We start from the raw sequence: 22,910 nt of genomic DNA, 5'->3' as shown, positions 1-22,910 counted from the left end.
GATCCTCGGATTGGAAGCTGGGCCATGCCCATGGCCTTTAAATAGTTCTCCGGATCATTGGGCATCGCTGTTTATAGCTTCTGTCTTGCGTTGTTATCTCGGTCTGGAGTGGAGAGCTGGTTGTTGGAGTATCGTTGCTGGTGGTGTATTTTCCTTTGTCTTATTTACTCCTTCCTATATTTGTGTTTATTTTGCCCTGCACATTTATAGTGTATTCCTGAGTGACTGCGACGTGGTGTATATTTTCCTTTATCCTTGTCTGTGCTAACTGTGGGTATTGGTGTATTACATTCACTGGGTGGAGGGCTGAGGTTTTCAGCTTAGGGTTGTAACAGTAGGCAGGGTGAGGTTCGAGGCCTGAACATGCACACCATCAGTGTAAACTTCAGGTAGAGGGTCAGTCAGCATTTCCCTAGTCTCAGGGAAATTGCAGGGGCCCGGGTTATTAGCTCTCACCCACCTAGTCTCCCCGTGACAATTTTGGTATAGAATTTCCATTGTCTTTATAAGCGTGGAATTGCAGAATCCCTAAGATAAATAATTATTCAAAGTAAAAGCCTAAAAAAATCACCTAAAAGTGTAAATTCATAAAAAACACAATGAAAAGCATAATACACAATATGGTTTTATATTGCACATTTTTGCACAGACATCTATGGAAAACATAAAATGCAGTTTCTTTATTTGTGGGAACATGACCTTAGGAAGAACATTGCTGTATTTTAAGAGTTGCAATTATTTAAAGGGAATGTCAGTAGGACCAACTTTCTTAAGTCATTTACAAGGACATGCAAGACATGGAAAGCTGAATAAAACGATATCTTGATATTTACAATCCGATGTTTTATTCCTGAAAAATCAACATTTTTCTTAATATGTAAATGAGCTGTTAAGATCTATGTGCCGGACATAGATCTCTCTGAGAATCTGCCTCCAGAGCTCATTTTAAATTAATGACATGTAGATGAGGAGAGCAGACTGAAGTCACTACATGCCTCTCACTGGTAATAATAATAATAATATTTTTTTATATAACGCCAACATATAACACTTTACAATTAAACAGGGACATGTACAAACAATAATAACAATACAAAGTAACACATAGTTTAACAGTTACTAGAGGAGTGAGCACTCTCACAAGATTACATCTATAAGAAAATAGAGGGACACAAAAGGTAAAAAGTGCTTGTCATGTTTAGTCCAGCCATAAATATGGCATTTCAAATAATGCTGCATGAGCCAGTCACCAGCCGGTATCCATCTAAGTATAGTCACCAGTGCTATTGGGTGCATGGAGAATTTTGGAGACAGATGAACAAGAAGGACCAGATTCTGAGGAGAGCTTAGAAAGATGGAACAGGGAAGAGTTAGATTAGTGAAGTGAGGTGATAGGGCTGTCTAAAGAGATGTGTTTTGGAAGCACGCTTAAAAAATATGGGGGCTAGGCACTATTTGTATTGTCTGGGGTACTGCATTCCAGAAAAGTTGCGCAGCATGAGAGATGTCTTGGAAGTTTGACTTATGGTGGATATTAAGTTTAGTTCAATTGCAGAACAGAGAGCATGGTTAGGGTGATAGACAGAGATGAGAAAGGAAATATAGGGTAGTGCAAAACTGTACAGAGCTTTGTGTGTGAGAGTGCTAAGTTTATATTGTATTCTATAGCTAATGGGTAACCAGGCAATGACTGGCACAAGGTGGAGGCATCGGCGTAGTGGTTGGACAAAAATATGACCCAACCTGTCACATTCAGGGTGGATTCAAGAGGAGAGAGTTTGGTTAGAGGGAGACCAATCAGAAGAGCATTGCAGTAATCCAGACGAGAAATTAAAAGAGCGACAGTAAGAGTTTTTGCTGTTTCAAAGGTGAGAAAGGTCAGTTTCTGGAGATGTGTGTAAAATGTAGGTAACATGAGCAAGTGAGTGATTGGATATAGGGAATAAAGGTTCTGTTTCAAATATGATCCAAAACAGCAATCGTGCTGCTTGGGAGTTAGGATTGAACCACCCAAGGCAATTGTAATATCAAATATAGGTAGATTAGCAGAGGGTGGAAACATGAGAAGTTTCATTATGGAAAGTTTCAGTTTCAGATAGAGAAAGGGAGGATATGATTACATGATGTTAGAGAGCTGATAGTAGATCGTTAGATACTTTAGTAAGGGCTGTTTCAGTAAAATGGAAAAGTGGAATCTGAATTGTAAAGTGTCTAGAATATAGTTAGCTGAGACATAGGTGAGAGTGAACCAAGTGTTCCAGGAGTTTAAAGCTGAAGGGGAGATAAGAGACAGGTCTGTAGTTGCCAGTGGAGACCTGGTTAAGGGATTTTTTTTTTATTAAATGGATTATGATGACATGTTTGAATGAAGAGGGAAAGATATCAGTAGAAAGAGAGAGGTTAAATATTTTAGTTAGGTGGGCAGTGACAGCTGGGGAGAGAGACCAGAGGATATGCGTGGGAATAGGGTCACTGGTGCAGGTTGCTTGGTTGATTTTTTTCTAAGAAATAAGTGTCACGATAGTCAGTGCTATGGTTGGTGATGGGCGTCTGTACTTCAGGGCTCAGGAAGCAGTGGAAAGTTTTGAAGCATCGTTTTGGATTGTCGGATAGCGTGGTGAGTGTACTGAAGTAGGCTTGTTTAGCTAGAAGGAAAGCTGAACTTGAAGTGGATGAATTTCTATGCTGACAATGCAGAGTATGAATAGCAAAGGGAGGAGATTAGAGCTAAAGATGACTATAGATTGTTCTTGAGCTGCTGGATATTGTTGGCATGTAGATCTCTGTATGTATGGTAAGTGGGGGTGTCCTGAGAAGGAAGACAGTTTTTGACAGAGAAGGAAAGAAGGCTGTGGTCAGAGAGCGGGAGAAGACCAGGTCCCGAGTATACCGATCTTCATGTGTAGGAGAGTTAGCAAACTGTGAAAGGCCAAGAGAGGAGGTTAAAGAAAGAAGATGAGTACCGGCTGGGGAGAGCAGATTATCAATTGGGATGTTAAAAATCCCAAAAGATGAGAGTGAGAATGTTTCAGGATAGAAAGTATGGAAGCCAAGTGGCAAAGTGATCCAGGAAGTGGTTGGCTTTGTCTGGAGGGTGATACATAATTGCCACTCACAGGGAGAACAATTTGAATAGTCTAACAGTGTGGACTCAAAGGATCAAAGGAGGGAAACATAAGTGAGGGTACCCAGGGGATAACCTGGAAAGCACATTGTGATGAAAGTAGCAGCCCAACATCTCCGCCTTGTCTGCGGTCACATATAGTGGTATGAGAAAATTGTAGCCCAACAGTATCAGTGAGAGCAAGTAGGTTGAGGAAATTAAAAAAGAAGCAGTCATGGACATAGGGGAGTTTGTTGCACACTAAGGCCGGGGTCACACTAGCGTAGGATACGGACGAGTGCTATGTGAGAAAAAATCGCATAGCACTCGGACCACTGTTAACCCCTTCATGACCCAGCCTATTTTGACCTTAATTACCTGGCGATTTTTTGCAATTCTGACCAGTGTCCCTTTATGAGGTAATAACTCAGGAACGCTTCAACGTTTGACCAGTGATTTCTCATTTTTACAACAACATTTACAAAACCAGTTTTTTTAGGGACCACCTCACATTTGAAGTCAGTTTGAGGGTTCTATATGGCTGAAAATACCCAAAAGTGTCACCATTCTAAAAACTGCACCCTTCAAGGTGCTCAAAACCACATTCAAGAAGTTTACTAACCCTTCAGGTGTTTCACAGCAGCAGAAGCAACATGGAAGGAAAAAATGAACATTTTAGTCACAGAAATAATTTTTTAGCAACAATTTTTTTTTCCCAAGGGTAAAAGGAGAAACTGGACCACGAAAGTTGTTGTCCAATTTGTTCTCAGTACGCTGATACCTCATATGTGGGGGTAAACTACTGTTTGGGTACACGGCAGGGCTCGGAAGGGAAGGAGCGCCATTTGACTTTTTGAATGAAAAATTGGCTCAAATCTTTAGCGGACACCATGTCGCGTTTGGAGAGCCCCTGTGTGCCTAAACATTGGAGCTCCCCCACAAGTGACCCCATTTTGGAAACTAGACGCCCCAAGGAACTTATCTAGATGCATAGTGAGCACGTTAAACCCCAGGTGCTTCACAAATTGATCCGTAAAAATGAAAAAGTACTTTTTTTTCACAAAAAATTTTTTTGCCTCAATTCTTTCATTTTCACATGGGCAACAGGATAAAATGGGTCCTACAATTTGTTGGGCAATTTCTACTGAGTACGCCGATACCTCACATGTGGGGGTAAACCACTGTTTGGGCACATGGTAAGGCTCGGAAGGGAAGGAGCGCCATTTGACTTTTTGAATGAAAAATTATCTCTATTGTTAGCGGACACCATGTCGTGTTTGGAGAGCCCCTGTGTGCCTAAACATTGGAGCTCCCCCACAATTGACCCCATTTTGGAAACTAGACCCCCCAAGGAACTTATCTAGATGCAAAGTGAGCACTTTAAACCCTCAGGTGCTTCACAAATTGATCCGTAAAAATGAAAAAGTACTTTTTTTCACAAAATATTTCTTTTAGCCTCAAGTTTTTCATTTTCACATGGGCAACAGGATAAAATGGATCCTAAATTGTGTTGTGCAATTTCTCCTGAGTACGCCGATACCTTATATGTGGGGGTAAACCACTGTTTTGGGTGCACGGCAAGGCTCGGAAGGGAAGGCACGCCATTTGTCTTTTTGAATGGAAAATTAGCTCCAATCGTTAGCGGACACCATGTCGCGTTTGGAGAGCCCCAGTGAGCCTAAACATTGGAGCTCCCCCACAATTGACCCCATTTTGGAAACTAGACCCCCCAAGGAACTTAGCTAGATGAATAGTGAGCACTTTAAACCCCCAGGTGCTTCACAGAAGTTTATAACGCAGAGCCTTGAATAATTTTTCTTTCCTCAAAAATGATTTTTTTAGCCCGGAATGTTTTATTTTCCCAAGGGTAACAGGAGAAATTAGACCCCAAATGTTGTTTTCCAGTTTGTCCTGAGTACGCTGATACCCCATATGATGGGGTAAACCACTGTTTAGGCGTACGTCGGGGATCGGAAGTGAAGTAGTGACGTTTTGAAATGCAGACTTTGATGGAATGCTCTGCGGGCGTCACGTTGCATTTGCAGAGCCCCTCATGTGCCTAAAAAGGAGAAACCCCCCACAAGTGACCCTATTTTGGAAACTAGACTCCCAAAGGAACTTATCTAGATGTGTGGTGAGCACTTGGAACCCCCAAGTGCTTCACAGAAGTTTATAACGCAGAGCCGTGAAAAGAAAAAATCATTTTTCTTTCCTCAAAAATAATTTTTAGCCCGCAATTTTTTATTTTCCTAAGGGTTACAGGAGAAATTGGACCCCAAAAGTTGTTGTCCAGTTTCTCCTGAGTACGCTGGTACCCCATATGTGGGGGTAAACCACTGTTTGGGCATACGTCGGGGCTCGGAAGGGAGAGAGCACCAGTTGACTTTTTCAACGCAAGATTGGCTGGAATCAATGGTGGCGCCATGTCGACCCCCTGATGTGCCTAAACAGTGGAAACCCCTCAATTCTAACTCCAACACTAACCCCAACACACCCCTAAACCTAATCCCAACCCTAACCACAACCCTAACCCCAACACACCCCTAACCCTAGTCTTAACCCTAATTCCAACCCTAACTCTAATTCCAACCCTAACCCTAAGGCTATGTGCCCACGTTGCGGATTTGTGTGTGGATTTTTCTGCACCGTTTTTGAAAAATCTGCAGGTAAAACACATTGCGCTTTACCTGCGGATTTACTGCGGATTTCCAGTGTTTTTTTGTGTGGATTTCACCTGCGGATTCCTATTATGGAGCAGGTGTAAAACGCTGTGGAATCCGCTCAAAGAATTGACATTCTGCGGAAAATACAACGCAGCGTTTCTGCGCTGTATTTTCAGCACCATGGGCACAGCGGATTTGGTTTTCCATAGGTTTATGTGGTACTGTAAACATGATGGAAAACTGCTACGAATCCGCAACGACCAATCTGCTGCAGATCCACAGCCAAATCCTCACCATGTGCATATCGCCTATTTCTAACCCTAATTCCAACCCTAGCCCTAATTCTAACCCTAACCCTAATTGTAATCCTAACCCTAATTGCAACCCTAACCCTAATTCTAACCCTAACCCTAATTTTAACCCTATCCCTAATTCTAACCCTAGCCCTTAGTGCAACCCTAGCCCTAAGTGCTACCCTAGCCCTAAGTGCAACCCTAACCCTAAGTGCAAGCCTATCTCTAAGTGCAACCCTAACCCTAAGTGCAACCCTAGCCCTAAGTGCAACCCTAGCCCTAAGTGCAACCCTAAGTGCAACCCTATCCCTAAGTGCAACCCTATCCCTAAGTGCAACCCTAACCCTAAGTACAACCCTAGCCCTAAGTGCAACCCTAGCCCTAAGTGCAACCCTAGTCCTAAGTGCAACCCTAGCCCTAAGTGCAACCCTAAGTGCAACCCTAACCCTAAGTGCAACCCTATCCCTAAGTGCAACCCTAAGTGCAACCCTATCCCTAAGTGCAACCCTGACCCTAAGTGCAACCCTAAGTGCAATGCTAACCCTAAGTGCAACCCTAACCCTAAGTGAAGCCCTAATTCTAAGTGCAACCCTAAGTGCAACCCTATCCCTAAGTGCAACCCTAAACCTAAGTGCAACCCTAAGTGCAACCCTAACCCTAAGTGCAACGTTAACCCTAAGTGCAACCCTAACCCTAATTGCCACCCTAACCCTAACCTTACCCCTAACCCTAGTGGAAAAACAAAAATAAATATATTTTCTGTATTTTATTATTGTCCCTACCCATGGGGGTGATAAAGGGGGGTTTATTTACTATTTTTTTTATTTTGATCGCTGTGATAGAACCTATCACAGCGATCAAAATGTACAGGGAACGAATCTGCCGGCCGGCAGATTCGGCGGGCGCACTGCGCATGCGCCCGCTATTCTCCAAAATGGCGGCGCCCATGCGAGAAGACCGAGGACACTGGGAGGGACACTGGGACTAGGTAAGTATGGGGGGTGCGATCGGACAGCGGGGGGCAGAGGGGAGGACGGGGGAGGGTCAGAGAGGATAGGAAGGCGCTTAGGACCGGACGGAGGGGTACAGAACACTGACGGCGGCTGCAGATCACCGCCGTCAGTCGGTGGGGGGGCCAGATCGGGGTCTCCAGCCATGGCCGATGCTATTGCAGCAACGGCCATGGCTGGATTGTAATATTTCACCAATTTTCATAGGTGAAATATTACATATTGCTCTTATTGGCTGTTTCACTTTCAACAGCCAATCAGAGCAGTCGTAGCAACGGGGGGGCGAAGCCACCCCCCTGGGCTGTAGTACCACTCCCCGTGTCCCTGCAGATCGGGTGAAATTGGAGTTAACCCTTTCACCCGGCCTGCAGGGATGCGATCCGACCATGACGAATATGCTGCGTCACAGGTCGGATTGGCACAGGTTTTCATGATGCATACGCCATGTCAAAGGTCGGGAAGGAGTTAATCTATGGGGCAGCTCCCATCACCAATTTTTTTCTCGGACATATTCATCATGCGTGTGAAATTGCAGCATGCTGCGATTGTATGTGAATATAGCTTGAGTCTCGCCAATGCAAGTCTATGGATGTGAGAAAAAATCGGACACCACACGGACCATCAGTGTAGCTTGCAAGAAATCCGCACACATTTTCCTCATTTCAGCACATTAGGCCATTAAATTCAATGGGGAAAATCAATGAGAAATGTAAAGCCATACGCATGTCATACGGATGTTATACGGATGTCATACAGATACATAGGTGTGAGAAATGTTGTGAATTAGACTTTTTGGCTCCCTCTTGTGGTTACTAGTGATATGACTCTGGGATTGTCTTTCCTCAGTTTGGCACCCACCTGGGTCGTTAGTCCAGGGGTGTTGCTATATAAGCTTCCTGGATCCTTAGTCCAGTGCCTGGCATCGTTGTAATCAGATCCTTTCTGTTTGCTCCTGTCTGCTGGTCCTGGTTCGTGCAAAATTAAGCTAAGTTTGCTTCTTTGTTTTTTGGTTATTTGCTTGCTCTCATTTTTGTCCAGCTTGTACTAAATGTGATTCCTGACCTTGCTGGAAGCTCTAGGGGGCTGGTGTTCTCCCCCCGGGCCGTTAGACGGTTCGGGGGTTCTTGAATATCCAGCGTGGATATTTTGATAGGGTTTTTTGTTGTGAAATTGGATTTTGGGCTCCCCCGGTGGCCACTGGTGGAATTGAACTGGTGTGCATCATCCCCTCTGTTCACCTGTTTCCATCAGGATGTGGGAGTCGCTATTTAACCTTGCTCCTCTGTCACTTCCATGCCGGTCATCATTGTAATCAGAAGCCTTTCTGTGCATGTTCCTGCTGCTAGACAACTCCCAGCTAAGTTGGACTTTAGTCCTCGTTTGTTTTTGCATTTTGTTCCAGTTCACAGCTGTAGTTTCGTTTCTGTGTCTGGAAAGCTCTTGTGATCTGAAATTGCCACTCTGATGTTATGAGTTAATACTAGAGTCTTAAAGTAATTTCAGGATGGTATTTTGATAGGGTTTTCAGCTGACCATGAAAGTGCCCTTTCTGTCTTCCTGCTATCTAGTAAGCGGACCTCAATTTTGCTAAACCTATTTTCATAGTACGTTTGTCATTTCATCTAAAATCACCGCCAATATATGTGGGGGCCTCTGTCTGCCTATCGGGGAAATTTCTCTAGAGGTGAGCCAGGACTATATTTTCCTCTGCCAGGATTAGTTAGTCCTCCGGCCGGCGCTGGGCGTCTAGGGATAAAAAACGTAGGCAACGCTACCCGGCTACTGTTAGTTGTGCGGCAGGTTTAGTTCATGGTCAGTTTAGTTTCCATCCTTCCAAGAGCTAGTTCTTATGTTTGCTGGGCTATGTTCTCTTGCCATTGAGAACCAAAACAGTTTGACCGGCCCAAAAAGGGTTAAATTAATTGACAGAGAAAGGAGAGAAAAGAGAAGTCTGCTGAAGATTTTTTTTTTTTTTCCCTTCCCTTCAGTTCTGAGTGTGCTTGTAATTGAATTTCTTGCAAGTCTGCCTATATTGCAGCCTTTCTCTCTCTCTCTCTCCTTCTAATCCTGGAATGGCTCTGTGTTCACCTGTTTAAAATGGATATTCAGAGTTTAGCTGCAGGTTTGAATAATCTCACCACGAAAGTTCAAAATTTACAAGATTTTGTTGTTCATGTTCCTATATCTGAACCTAGAATTCCTTTGCCTGAATTTTTCTCGGGGAATAGATCTTGCTTTCAAAATTTCAAAAATAATTGCAAGTTGTTTTTGTCCCTGAAATCTCGCTCTGCTGGAGATCCTGCTCAGCAGGTCAGGATTGTGATTTCCTTGATCCGGGGCGACCCTCAGGATTGGGCTTTTGCATTGGCTCCAGGGGATCCTGCGTTGCTCAATGTGGATGCGTTTTTTCTGGCCTTGGGGTTGCTTTATGAGGAACCTCAGTTAGAGCTTCAGGCGGAAAAGGCCTTGATGTCCCTATCTCAGGGGCAAGACGAAGCTGAAATATACTGCCAGAAATTCCGTAAATGGGCTGTGCTTACTCAGTGGAATGAGTGCGCCCTGGCGGCGAATTTCAGAGAGGGTCTCTCTGATGCCATTAAGGATGTTATGGTGGGGTTCCCTGTGCCTGAGGGTCTGAATGAGTCCATGACAATGGCTATCCAGATCGATAGGCGTCTGCGGGAGCGCAAACCTGTGCACCATTTGGCGGTGTCTACTGAGAAGACGCCAGAGAATATGCAATGTGATAGAATTCTGTCCAGAAGTGAACGGCAGAATTTAAGACGAAAAAATGGGTTGTGCTTCTATTGCGGTGATTCAACTCATGTTATATCAGCATGCTCTAAGCGTACTAAGAAGCTTGATAGGTCTGTTTCAATTGGCACTTTACAGTCTAAGTTTATTCTATCTGTAACCCTGATTTGTTCTTTATCATCTATTACCGCGGATGCCTATGTCGACTCTGGCGCCGCTTTGAGTCTTATGGATTGGTCCTTTGCCAAACGCTGTGGGTATGATTTGGAGCCTCTTGAAACTCCTATACCCCTGAAGGGGATTGACTCCACCCCATTGGCTAGTAATAAACCACAATACTGGACACAAGTAACTATGCGGATAAATCCGGATCATCAGGAGATTATTCGCTTTCTTGTGCTGTATAACCTACATGATGTGTTGGTGCTTGGATTGCCATGGCTGCAATCTCATAACCCAGTCCTTGACTGGAAAGCTATGTCTGTGTTAAGCTGGGGTTGTAAGGGGACGCATGGGGACGTACCTGTGGTTTCCATTTCATCATCTATTCCCTCTGAGATTCCTGAATTCTTGACTGAATATCGTGACGTTTTTGAAGAACCTAAGCTTGGTTCATTACCTCCGCACCGGGAGTGCGTTGTGCCATAGATTTGATTCCGGGTAGTAAATACCCTAAGGGTCGTTTATTTAATCTGTCTGTGCCTGAACATGCTGCTATGCGAGAATATATAAAGGAGTCCTTGGAAAAGGGACATATTCGTCCTTCGTCATCTCCCTTAGGAGCCGGTTTTTTCTTTGTGGCTAAGAAAGATGGCTCTTTGAGACCGTGTATTGATTATCGGCTTTTGAATAAAATCACGGTTGGATATCAATATCCGTTGCCACTGCTGACTGATTTGTTTGCTCGCATAGAGGGGGCCAAGTGGTTCTCTAAGATAGATCTCCGTGGGGCGTATAATTTGGTGCGAATTAAGCAGGGGGATGAGTGGAAGACCGCATTTAATACGCCCGAGGGCCACTTTGAGTATTTGGTGATGCCTTTTGGTCTTTCAAATGCCCCTTCAGTCTTTCAGTCCTTTATGCATGACATTTTCCGTGATTATTTGGATAAATTTTTGATTGTGTATCTGGATGATATTTTGATTTTTTCGGATGACTGGGACTCTCATGTCCAGCAGGTCAGGAGGGTTTTTCAGGTTTTGCGGTCTAATTCCTTGTGTGTGAAGGGTTCTAAGTGCGTTTTTGGGGTTCAAAAGATTTCCTTTTTGGGATATATTTTTTCCCCCTCTTCCATCGAGATGGATCCTGTCAAGGTTCAGGCTATTTGTGATTGGACGCAACCCTCTTCTCTTAAGAGTCTTCAGAAATTTTTGGGCTTTGCTAACTTTTATCGTCGATTTATTGCTGGTTTTTCTGATGTTGTTAAACCATTGACTGATCTGACTAAGAAGGGTGCTGATGTTGCTGATTGGTCCCCTGCTGCTGTGGAGGCCTTTCGGGAGCTTAAGCGCCGCTTTTCTTCCGCCCCTGTGTTGCGTCAGCCTGATGTTGCTCTTCCTTTTCAGGTTGAGGTCGACGCTTCTGAAATCGGAGCTGGGGCAGTTTTGTCGCAGAGAAGTTCCGATTGTTCCGTGATGAGACCTTGTGCCTTTTTCTCGCGTAAATTTTCGCCCGCCGAGCGGAATTATGATGTTGGGAATCGGGAGCTTTTGGCCATGAAGTGGGCTTTTGAGGAGTGGCGTCATTGGCTTGAGGGGGCTAGACATCAGGTGGTGGTATTGACTGACCACAAAAATCTAATTTATCTTGAGTCCGCCAGACGCCTGAATCCAAGACAGGCGCGCTGGTCGTTGTTTTTCTCTCGGTTTAATTTTGTGGTGTCCTACCTGCCGGGTTCTAAGAATGTTAAGGCGGATGCCCTTTCTAGGAGTTTTGAGCCTGACTCCCCTGGTAACTCTGAACCTACAGGTATCCTTAAGGATGGAGTGATATTGTCTGCCGTTTCTCCAGATCTGCGGCGGGCCTTGCAGGAGTTTCAGGCGGATAGACCTGATTGTTGCCCACCTGGTAGACTGTTTGTTCCTGATGATTGGACCAGTAAAGTCATTTCTGAGGTTCATTCTTCTGCGTTGACAGGTCATCCTGGAATTTTTGGTACCAGGGATTTGGTGGCAAGGTCCTTCTGGTGGCCTTCCCTGTCTCGAGATGTGCGAGGCTTTGTGCAGTCTTGTGACGTTTGTGCTCGGGCCAAGCCTTGTTGTTCTCGGGCTAGTGGATTGTTGTTGCCCTTGCCTATCCCGAAGAGGCCCTGGACGCACATCTCGATGGATTTTATTTCGGATCTTCCTGTTTCTCAGAAGATGTCTGTCATCTGGGTGGTGTGTGACCGTTTCTCTAAGATGGTCCATTTGGTTCCCCTGCCTAAGTTGCCTTCTTCTTCCGAGTTGGTTCCTCTGTTTTTTCAAAATGTGGTCCGTTTGCATGGTATTCCGGAGAATATCGTTTCTGACAGAGGAACCCAATTCGTGTCTAGATTTTGGCGAGCATTCTGTGCTAGGATGGGCATAGATTTGTCTTTCTCATCTGCTTTCCATCCTCAGACTAATGGCCAGACCGAGCGGATGAATCAGACCTTTTAGACATATTTGAGGTGTTTTGTGTCTGCAGATCAGGATGATTGGGTTGCTTTTTTGCCTTTAGCGGAGTTTGCCCTCAATAATCGGGCCAGCTCTGCCACCTTGGTGTCTCCTTTTTTCTGTAATTCGGGGTTTCATCCTCGATTTTCTTCTGGTCAGGTGGAATCTTCGGATTGTCCTGGAGTGGATGCTGTGGTGGAGAGGTTGCATCAGATTTGGGGGCAGGTAGTGGACAATTTGAAGTTGTCCCAGGAGAAGACTCAGCTTTTTGCCAACCGCCGGCGTCGGGTTGGTCCTCGGCTTTGTGTTGGGGACTTGGTGTGGTTGTCTTCTCGTTTTGTCCCTATGAGGGTTTCTTCTCCTAAGTTTAAGCCTCGGTTCATCGGCCCGTACAAGATATTGGAGATTCTTAACCCTGTGTCCTTCCGTTTGGACCTCCCTGCATCTTTTTCTATTCATAATGTTTTTCATCGGTCATTGTTGCGCAGGTATGAGGTACCGGTTGTGCCTTCCGTTGAGCCTCCTGCTCCGGTGTTGGTTGAGGGCGAGTTGGAGTACGTTGTGGAAAAAATCTTGGACTCCCGTGTTTCCAGACGGAAACTCCAGTATCTGGTCAAATGGAAGGGATACGGTCAGGAGGATAATTCTTGGGTGACTGCCTCTGATGTTCATGCCTCCGATCTGGTCCGTGCCTTTCATAGGGCTCATCCTGATCGCCCTGGTGGTTCTGGTGAGGGTTCGGTGCCCCCTCCTTGAGGGGGGGTACTGTTGTGAAATTGGATTTTGGGCTCCCCCGGTGGCCACTGGTGGAATTGAACTGGTGTGCATCATCCCCTCTGTTCACCTGTTTCCATCAGGATGTGGGAGTCGCTATTTAACCTTGCTCCTCTGTCACTTCCATGCCGGTCATCATTGTAATCAGAAGCCTTTCTGTGCATGTTCCTGCTGCTAGACAACTCCCAGCTAAGTTGGACTTTAGTCCTCGTTTGTTTTTGCATTTTGTTCCAGTTCACAGCTGTAGTTTCGTTTCTGTGTCTGGAAAGCTCTTGTGATCTGAAATTGCCACTCTGATGTTATGAGTTAATACTAGAGTCTTAAAGTAATTTCAGGATGGTATTTTGATAGGGTTTTCAGCTGACCATGAAAGTGCCCTTTCTGTCTTCCTGCTATCTAGTAAGCGGACCTCAATTTTGCTAAACCTATTTTCATACTACGTTTGTCATTTCATCTAAAGTCACCGCCAATATATGTGGGGGCCTCTGTCTGCCTATCGGGGAAATTTCTCTAGAGGTGAGCCAGGACTATATTTTCCTCTGCCAGGATTAGTTAGTCCTCCGGCCGGCGCTGGGCGTCTAGGGATAAAAAACGTAGGCAACGCTACCCGGCTACTGTTAGTTGTGCGGCAGGTTTAGTTCATGGTCAGTTTAGTTTCCATCCTTCCAAGAGCTAGTACTTATGTTTGCTGGGCTATGTTCTCTTGCCATTGAGAACCATAACAGTTTTTGCTGACCATATAAGTCATCTTACTATATTCTGCTATTAGCTAGTGGGCCTCTCTTTGCTAAATACCTAGCTCATTCTTACGTTTGTCTTTTCCTCTTACCTCACCGTTATTATTTGTTGGGGGCTTGTATCCAACTTTTGGGGTCTTTTCTCTGGAGGCAAGAAAGGTCTTTCTTTTCCCTTCTAGGGTTAGTTAGTTCTCCGGCTGGCGCGAGACGTCTAGAACCAACGTAGGCACGTTCCCCGGCTGCTGCTATTTGTGGTGCTAGGATTAGATATATGGTCAGCTCAGTTACCACTGCCCTATGAGCTGGTTTTTTGTGTTTGCAGACTTAGTAATTATTTCTGAGACCCTCTGCCATTGGGGTCATAACAGAGAAAATTGCATCATCGCATTGCAAACAGTCATAAACCGTACCATGAACAGTCCATTACACACTGTATCAGAACATGACATTAAGTTGCGGTCACTAAACATTCTGGACCTTAGTCCGTCCATTTACCATGGGTGACCGCACAGTTCATTAACTGACCCTTGTCAGTACACACGGTCCTCCAACTCTGGGTTACCTTCCTGGAGCTCCTGTGTTGTGAAATTGGATTTTGGGCTCCCCCGGTGGCCACTGGTGGAATTGAACTGGTGTGCATCATCCTCGCTGTTCACCTGTTTCCATCAGGATGTGGGAGTCGCTATTTAGCCTTGCTCCTCTGTCACTTCCATGCCGGTCAACATTGTAATCAGAAGCCTTTCTGTGCATGTTCCTGCTGCTAGACAACTCCCAGCTAAGTTGGACTTTAGTCCTTGTTTGTTTTTGCATTTTGTTCCAGTTCACAGCTGTAGTTTCGTTTCTGTGTCTGGAAAGCTCTTGTGATCTGAAATTGCCACTCTGATGTTATGAGTTAATACTGGAGTCTTAAAGTCATTTCAGGATGGCGTTTTGATAGGGTTTTCAGCTGACCATGAAAGTGCCCTTTCTGTCTTCCTGCTATCTAGTAAGCGGACCTCAATTTTGCTAAACCTATTTTCATACTACGTTTGTCATTTCATCTAAAATCACCGCCAATATTTGTGGGGGCCTCTGTCTGCCTTTCGGGGAAATTTCTCTAGAGGTGAGCCAGGACTATATTTTCCTCTGCCAGGATTAGTTAGTCCTCCGGCCGGCGCTGGGCGTCTAGGGATAAAACGCAGGCTACGCTACGCGGCTACTGTTAGTTGTGCGGCAGGTTTAGTTCATGGTCAGTTTAGTTTCCATCCTTCCAAGAGCTAGTTCTTATGTTTGCTGGGCTATGTTCTCTTGCCATTGAGAACCATAACACTCCTGCTCCACATGTTGACCTCCTCTCAGTGCTCTCTCCTGGGGAAGCTGCCAAACTGGGGTCACCATCCCTGTGACCAGTGCACTCCCGTCAGTCCAGATCCTCAGATGGACGATATCTCCCTCAAATTCAGTGCCTTCACAGACTCTGCACATATGGCCTCTCAGTGTTCTGTTCAGGATGTCCATCCCCATTTGGAACCATCCAACACACAGGGCACCAGATCCAAGGCCTCGCCATGTGCTCTTCTGGATGTCCAAATGATACAAAACCCGGCACTCAACTTTGTGGTGTGAAGAAATGAAAGGTTTATTATCCCAAATCAGAAAACGTTTCGGTCCCACAGTCGGACCTTCATCAGTAACGTTTACTGGGACAATGTATAGATTCAAGTGGCTATATAGCCTGCCCGGAGGTTGCTACCAATATAGTATTGGATACCCAGAACCCATCTGGGATCGTCCAACACACAGGCCTTCCAGGACCTTAAACAGGGACCAATCAGGTCCATACACTCTCTCATGTGACCACACCATGGTCACATTATATACTTGTAACCACTCCCATAGGTGGGAGGTGTGGGTGGTTAGTCAGACCCACCCAGCTCTCCGACTAACCCTGTAAGCCTCCCTTTAAAGCTACACAACAATACTTGTGGGACTACAGGTCCCAGAACAACATTATCAGCTTACAGCGCAGAGGATTCTCCTCTGCAACACATACCGGCCATTTACAATAATGCCAGACGTTGTCTCATCATCACAGTTATGCCTGTGACTGCCATGCATTCCCATGGCCTCAATACGCCTCTGTGCGCATTCTGAGGAGAACACGCAATGCCCCCTAGCTGTAACAGGGGTACAGCATCACATAATGGAAGGAGGGACATATTTGTGGGATATATTGCCAATTACTAGGAGAGGGAAAAAAAGAGAAGGATCAGGTGGTTCGGTGATTTGTGTAAGCATTTTGTGTGGTGTATAGTTGGTTGTAGTGGATAGTTTGGAATGTTTAACAATTGTGAGCAGGGCTTCAGAGCTGTACTTGGGAAAGGGAAGGAGAGAGAGACTGATGTGGAGAGAGCACACATTATGTTTAAAGGGTGGTAAATGTGAAAGAAAGCAGCAACTAGGACATAGATGAAGAAAAGAGATATGGAAAATAAATAATGCAATAAACTGAACATGAAGCATGTTTGTTGGAATACCTAGCATAGCATACCTGTTTCCTACCTTGTCCAACTGCTATGTTAAACTGCATACACTTCAATAATATTGCATTTAGAAAGAAATTACGCACTTGCCCCAGCACATGTGCTCTTAATAAGCCAGATCTGAATATATACCCCCTCTACTTTATATGAAGCTCTGTAGGCAGATTCTCAGGGATATCTGTGTCCGGTTTCATAGCTCTTACCAGCTCATTTACATATTGAGAAAAATATGATTTATTCTGGAACGTTCATCAAATTGCAGATATCAAATTATCATTTTATTCAACTTTCTATGATCTGCATGCTCATATAGGCAACTTAGGAAAGTTGATCCTTCTGACAGACTCTCTTTAAAGGGGTTTACTAAACACCATAAACTGTTATATTTGAAAAGTGCTTGTTAAAACAAGCAACTTTGCAATTTACTTCATTTTCAAGAATAAAGGGATTTATAGTTTTTTTTTTTCATTTCTACCCAGTTTGTCTAAGGTGATTGGTATTTTAGGGAAGGAGTGCAGCACTTACAACCACTTTTCTATAGGTCTTGTAAGAGCTGCTTTGAAAAGGGCTGGATCACTGCATTGTTCACGCAAAATCCCTGCCACTGTCATAAAAAATCTATTCCTCTGAAGCTGCTGACACAAAGCTGCCTCTGTTTGCAGCATCTGAGAGTGCTCAGTTTGGATTAGTGGCGTGACCATGCCCGAACTGTCAATCAAGCTGGAACATCGGCAACCCCCTCATCCCTATCAAGCAAAGAGCCGGAAGGTGGGGAACAGTGCTATGAAAAGTTGGGTATTCACAGACATGGTATTGTAACAGAACATACCGTATATACTTGAGTATAAGCTGAGATTTTCAGCCCATTTTTTTAAGCTGAAAGTGCCTCTCTCAGCTTATACTCGAGTCATTGTCCCAGGGGGTTGGTGGGGGAGGGGGAGCGGCAGGAGTGGTGGCTGTCACATCATATTCGCCCCCACCTGATGCATCTCTGCATGTCCCTCTTTCTCATATGGTCTCTGTCGCCTGCAGATCTTCCTGTGTTCAGCGGTCACATGGTATCGCTCATTAGAGTAATGAATATGGACGCGCCTCCACTCCCATAGGCGTGGAGCGCATATTCATTACTTTAATAAGCATTACCATGTGACCGCTGAACACAGGAACAAGCTGCCGGCGCACGCTGGAGACCATCGGAGAAGCAGGGACGTGCAGAGACGCGTCAGGTGGGAGTGAGTATGATGGGGAGGGTGGGCCACGTGATATTCACCTGTCCCCGTTCCACCACCGCTCTGTGTCTTCCGCGTCCTCTGGCTGTGACGTTCAGGTCAGAGGGCACGATTACATGGTTAGTGCGTGCCCTCTGCCTGAACAGTCACTGCAGCGAGCCGGAAGACACAGCGGTGCGCCGCGGTGGAACGGGGACAGCTGAATATTGCAAGTGTCAGTGTCCTGAGCCAGCGGCGACCCTTGCACCTGGCCCCCATAGCTCGCCAGTGTCCCCACCTGCTCAGGACACGGCACGAGACCCCCAGGAACGAGAGGTGAGTATGTCATATTTTTTTTTTATCGCAGCAGCAGCATACAGGGATATTATTCTGTGGAGCATCTTATGGGGCCATCATTAACCTTTGTGCAGCATTATATGGTGCATATTTTAATATGGAGCCTCCTACGGGGCCATTATTAACCTTTGTGCAGCTTCATATGGGGCATATTTTTGTATGGAGCATCTTATGGGGCCCATCATGAACTTTATGGAGCATTATATGGGGCTCCTGATTGAATATGGATATTCAAAAACATTTAACCTACTGATGTCTCAATCAATTTTACTAGGCTTATACTCGAGTCAATAAGTTTTCCCAGTTTTTGTGGCAAAATTAGGGGTCTCGGCTTATACTCGGGTTAGCTTATACTCGAGTATATACGGTATATTATTAGTTGGATTAGTACAAAGTTTATTGGTTCATTGATTTTGGTTGTACTCTTTCGACATAACTGGTACAGCTGGATGATCAGCGACATATATTTTATGCTTATTTTTCTTCCAGGCGGCTTGTACAGAATGATATTGAAGAGATAGAAAACTATGCTTTCAACGGCACAGTTTTGCATCAACTGTGAGTTTATTAAACAAGTTTATCGTGTGCTTGTTCCTATCTTTTACTTTTAGTTATTTCTTTTTTTTTTTTTTTCTTGTTTCTTTCTATCAGATTCCTAAGCGGCAATCAGAGACTAACTACATTACCAGATCTTGTTTTCCATGGAGCCAGTGGACCTGAAGTATTGTAAGTTATATCTCGCCTTGATGAAGTTTAAATTACATTTCTGAAATCTTTAGTATTGTCTACAGCTCAGATCTATGAGAAAGAACAAATCAATACCTGAGTTGTAGAAGTTTAGTTTGCAATTTAGAGTTGTCCATACACTAACATAAAACTCCTCAAATCGTGGCTCCCGCTGGACTGCTACATTCCATTATGATATTTGCAAATATAAATTTGGGATATCAGCAGCCTCTCTAAGGTATTCCTCATTGGTTGATTTTGAGCATCTGTCTATGCTTACCAAAGATATAGCTGTCCATACCTTAGTCGTTCTCCGGTCTTGTAAGACAAAACATTAATTTTTTGTTTTCTTCATTTGTTTCTTTCCTTTTTGCTACTATTCGTTATCAAAACTCATCTTTTTTATGCCCATAGGTCCTAGCCTCATATATTGATAGAGCTAGATCCAGCCATTGGTATCAATAACATGTTATAAGCAATGGGGCTTTGCTTCTTTTATACTTTTTTTTAAGGGTAAACGTGCTTATTAAAACTTCTGAATCAAAAGAATAAAAACAAAATACTTTTATTTCAACACTTTTAAGGGCTATTATTACATGTAGAAAAGTAACCAGTCCCTCATTTTCCCATTTTCTAGAAATGGAACACATACCCAGCTATGGCATATTTTGTGGATATGCCGCCCATAAATGCCTAAAATGGAAATAATTTGATTTTAACAAGATTTTGCATAAAAAAAAAATGAAGTACATTCTGTCAACAGTTTAAGGGATATTAAATATAGAAAACCCCTCAAACCCATTCATTCTCCCCAGTTAAATTTCTAGAGGTGGGACTAGTACCCATTTTTTAACCCCTTCACCCCCGGAGCTTTTTCAGTTTTTCCGTTTTCGTTTTTCGCTCCCCTCCTTCCCAGAGCCATAACTTTTTTATTTTTCTGTCAATTTGGCCATGTGAGGGCTTATTTTTTGCGGGACGAGTTGTACTTTTGAACGACATCATTGGTTTTACCATGTCGTGTACTAGAAAACGGGAAAAAAATTCCAAGTGCAGTGAAATTGCAAAAAAAGTGCAATCCCACACTTGTTTTTTGCTTGCCTATTTTGCTAGGTTCACTAAATGCTAAAACTGACCTGCCATTATGATTCTCCAGGTCAGTACGAGTTCATAGACACCTAACATGACTAGGTTCTTTTTTACCTAAGTGGTGAAAAAAAATTCCAAACTTTGCAAAAAAATAAATAAATAAAATTGCGCCATTTTCCGATACCCGTAGCGTCTCCATTTTTCGTGATCTGGGGTCGGGTGAGGGCTTATTTTTTGCGTGCCGAGCTGGCATTTTTAATGATAGCATTTTGGTGCAGATACGTTCTTTTGATCGCCCGTTATTGCATTTTAATGCAATGTCGTGGCGACCAAAAAAACGTAAATCTGGCGTTTCGATTTTTTTTTCATTACGCCGTTTAGCGATCAGGTTAATGCTTTTTTTTATTGATAGATCGGGCGATTCTGAACGCGGCGATACCAAATATGTGTAGGTTGGGGTTTTTTTTTATTGATTTATTTTGATTGGGGCGAAAGGGGGGTGATTTAAACTTTTATATTTTTTTTATTTTTTTCACATTTTTTTTTACTTTTTTTTTTAACTTTTACCATGCTTCTATAGCTTCCATGGGAGGCTAGAAGCAGGCACAGCACGATCGCCTCTGCTACATAACAGCGATCATCAGATCGCTGTTATGTAGCTAAAATGCAGGTGTGCTGTGAGCGCCGACCACAGGGGGGCGCTCACAGCCACCGGCGATCAGTAACCATAGAGGTCTCCAGGACCTCTATGGTTACAATGTACAAGCATCGCCGACCTCCGATCATGTGACGGGGGTCGGCGATGCGCTCATATCCGGCCGCACGGCCGGATGCGGTAGTTAAATGCCGCTGTCTGAGTTTGACAGCGGCATTTAACTAGTTAATAGCGGCGGGTGATCGCGATTTCACCCGCCGCTATTGCGCGCACATGTCAGCTGTAAAAAACAGCTGACATGTCGCGACTTTGATGTGCGCTCACCGCCGGAGCGCACATCAAAGCGGGGGTCCCGACATGTGACGTACTATTCCGTCACATGTCGGATATCTATCTATAGCAGAAGCCCTTCCCAATGCTTATTCTGCTGGCACACTAAATGCTGATCTCCAATGAAACCCCATCAATTGTCAAATATCTTCCAGCCAAAGGGATGTAATGGGTCTGACGCGAAACGGTGCTTGTGTCCTCTACAGATGTCTTCTAGTCAGTTTTAGGAGCATACAAAAAATAAGCAGATTTACAAGCATGTGGGCAAGTTTTGTACACCTTTCTCAGACCTGAGTGAAGAGAGGGAACATGCATTGCTACCTATGCTTCTAAAGTTGTTCCCCAAAGAGTTGTTTTCCTGGAGATGAATGGATCAATTTAATTCAAATTAAATTTTTGTCAATATTTAGCAAATTGGCTGTATCTTGCTGTAAGGAAACGAAAGCCAAGGGATACAGATATCCCCTCGCCGTCACCAATCTGTGACAGAGCTTACACAGATGCAGCTCTCTGGTGCCCCCCTTACTCTCGGGTCAGTCAGGGAACTGCACCCAGGATAAGTAGTCAAAGGAGAGGCTTCCCTGTTACGTACTTGTTATTGAGGCACTCTGCAGTCAGGACAGTATATATATCACTTGTCCAGGCTGGGAATATATATATAGCAAAAAACTCGGCACTCAGACTTAACTTAATCAGATAAAGTGATTTAATGGTGTCCACGGTAAATAACAGAAGAACCTTTTCGGTCCTATAGCCGGACCTTCATCAGTCGCAATATTTGATTGTGAACAGAAGTTAGTGGACCCGAAAGATTATGGGTTTTCATTAAGGTCACAGATATAGGTGGACACAGCCAGTGTCAAAAGGGGATAAGTCTGGCGGTATTGCCTTCTGTGGTATAGAGCCTGCGTGTCCTGGTCAGTGGAGGACGCGGTATCCACCGCAAGTCAGTGCGGTGGATACCGCGTCCTCCACTGACCAGGACACGCAGACTCTATACCACAGAAGGCAATACCATCAGACTTATCCACCTGAGATACTGGCTGTGTCCACCTATATGTATGACCTTAATGAAAACCCATAATCTTTCGGGTCCACTAACTTCTGTTCACGATCAAATATTGTGACTGATGAAGGTCCGGCTATAGGACCGAAACGTTTCTTCTGTTATTTACCGTGGACACCATTAAATCACTTTATCTGATTAAGTTAAGTCTGAGTGCCAAGTTTTTTTGCTATTATTCATGGTATTGGAACCTACCTTGGCATCTCTCTAACGGCTGTGCACACGTTTATTCTTATATATATAGGGAATATATATAAACCTCCGGTCCATCACTGCCATGATCCCCCAATAACACCAGAATGGTATGTTGCCACCAGTTCCTTGTTAGATATATGCCCGTTCCGTTAACAAGCTTATATCAGGTCAGAAACCAACCAAGGTAGCGTATAAGTACTAGCTGGACTCACGGACATGGGAAATCGGGATCCCAGATAAAAGAGCAGCCCAAAATGAATTGATATTTTAATTGCTGAAAGGCGCTTTAGATAATACAAATATTTACAGCGTAAATATACAGATATTACAGCCAGAAGTACAAATAAAGGTAGGGTTCAGGTATGGGATTGCAGTTAGCTATGTGTGTCACGTTACCGTTCCTTATAACATATGGGCCCGGGGAAGCGCTCGAGTCCACAGGTACTTTGTTAGTTTCTGGTCTGTCTCCACATGTCACATGACGTGGCTTCCATGGCAGAACAATGACACTAGCTAAAGGTGTGTAGCTAGCCTTTAACCCCTAACTCGCCCCCTCTTATTTTTTCTACTGCCCCTCTGGGTTCGACTGAAATCTCCTCCCTTGACCTCCTAGCTGAAATAATTCCCAATATCTAAGATGGGTCATAACGTCCGAGTGGAAGGTCCAAACGAGACGACTGACGTCACAACAGGTTCGTTGGGGCTGGACCGATATGGAGAGTCCAAACTTGGGTTGGCTAAGTGGTTCTGGAGAGCCAGTCTCAATGACTTGGTATCTGGGACAGCTAGAGAATG

The 22,910-nt window shown here is 44.4% G+C and overlaps 1 protein-coding gene across 6 annotated transcripts in view; it reads left to right on the top strand.

The window, feature by feature from the left end:
* Positions 1-22,910, top strand: part of FSHR (follicle stimulating hormone receptor) — a 489,167-nt gene that overhangs the window by 294,877 nt on the left and 171,380 nt on the right. For all 6 annotated transcript variants that reach the window (XM_077282458.1, XM_077282455.1, XM_077282454.1 and 3 more), the window contains 2 exons: positions 18,547-18,615; positions 18,709-18,783. In XM_077282458.1, coding sequence (XP_077138573.1) covers positions 18,547-18,615; positions 18,709-18,783 — 144 coding nt within the window. The remainder of the gene's footprint in view (positions 1-18,546; positions 18,616-18,708; positions 18,784-22,910) is intronic.

This window comes from Ranitomeya variabilis, chromosome 2, assembly GCF_051348905.1.
Source record: "Ranitomeya variabilis isolate aRanVar5 chromosome 2, aRanVar5.hap1, whole genome shotgun sequence".
NCBI classification, from domain to species: Eukaryota; Metazoa; Chordata; class Amphibia; order Anura; family Dendrobatidae; genus Ranitomeya; species Ranitomeya variabilis.
This window is presented reverse-complemented; position numbering and strand designations above follow the sequence as displayed.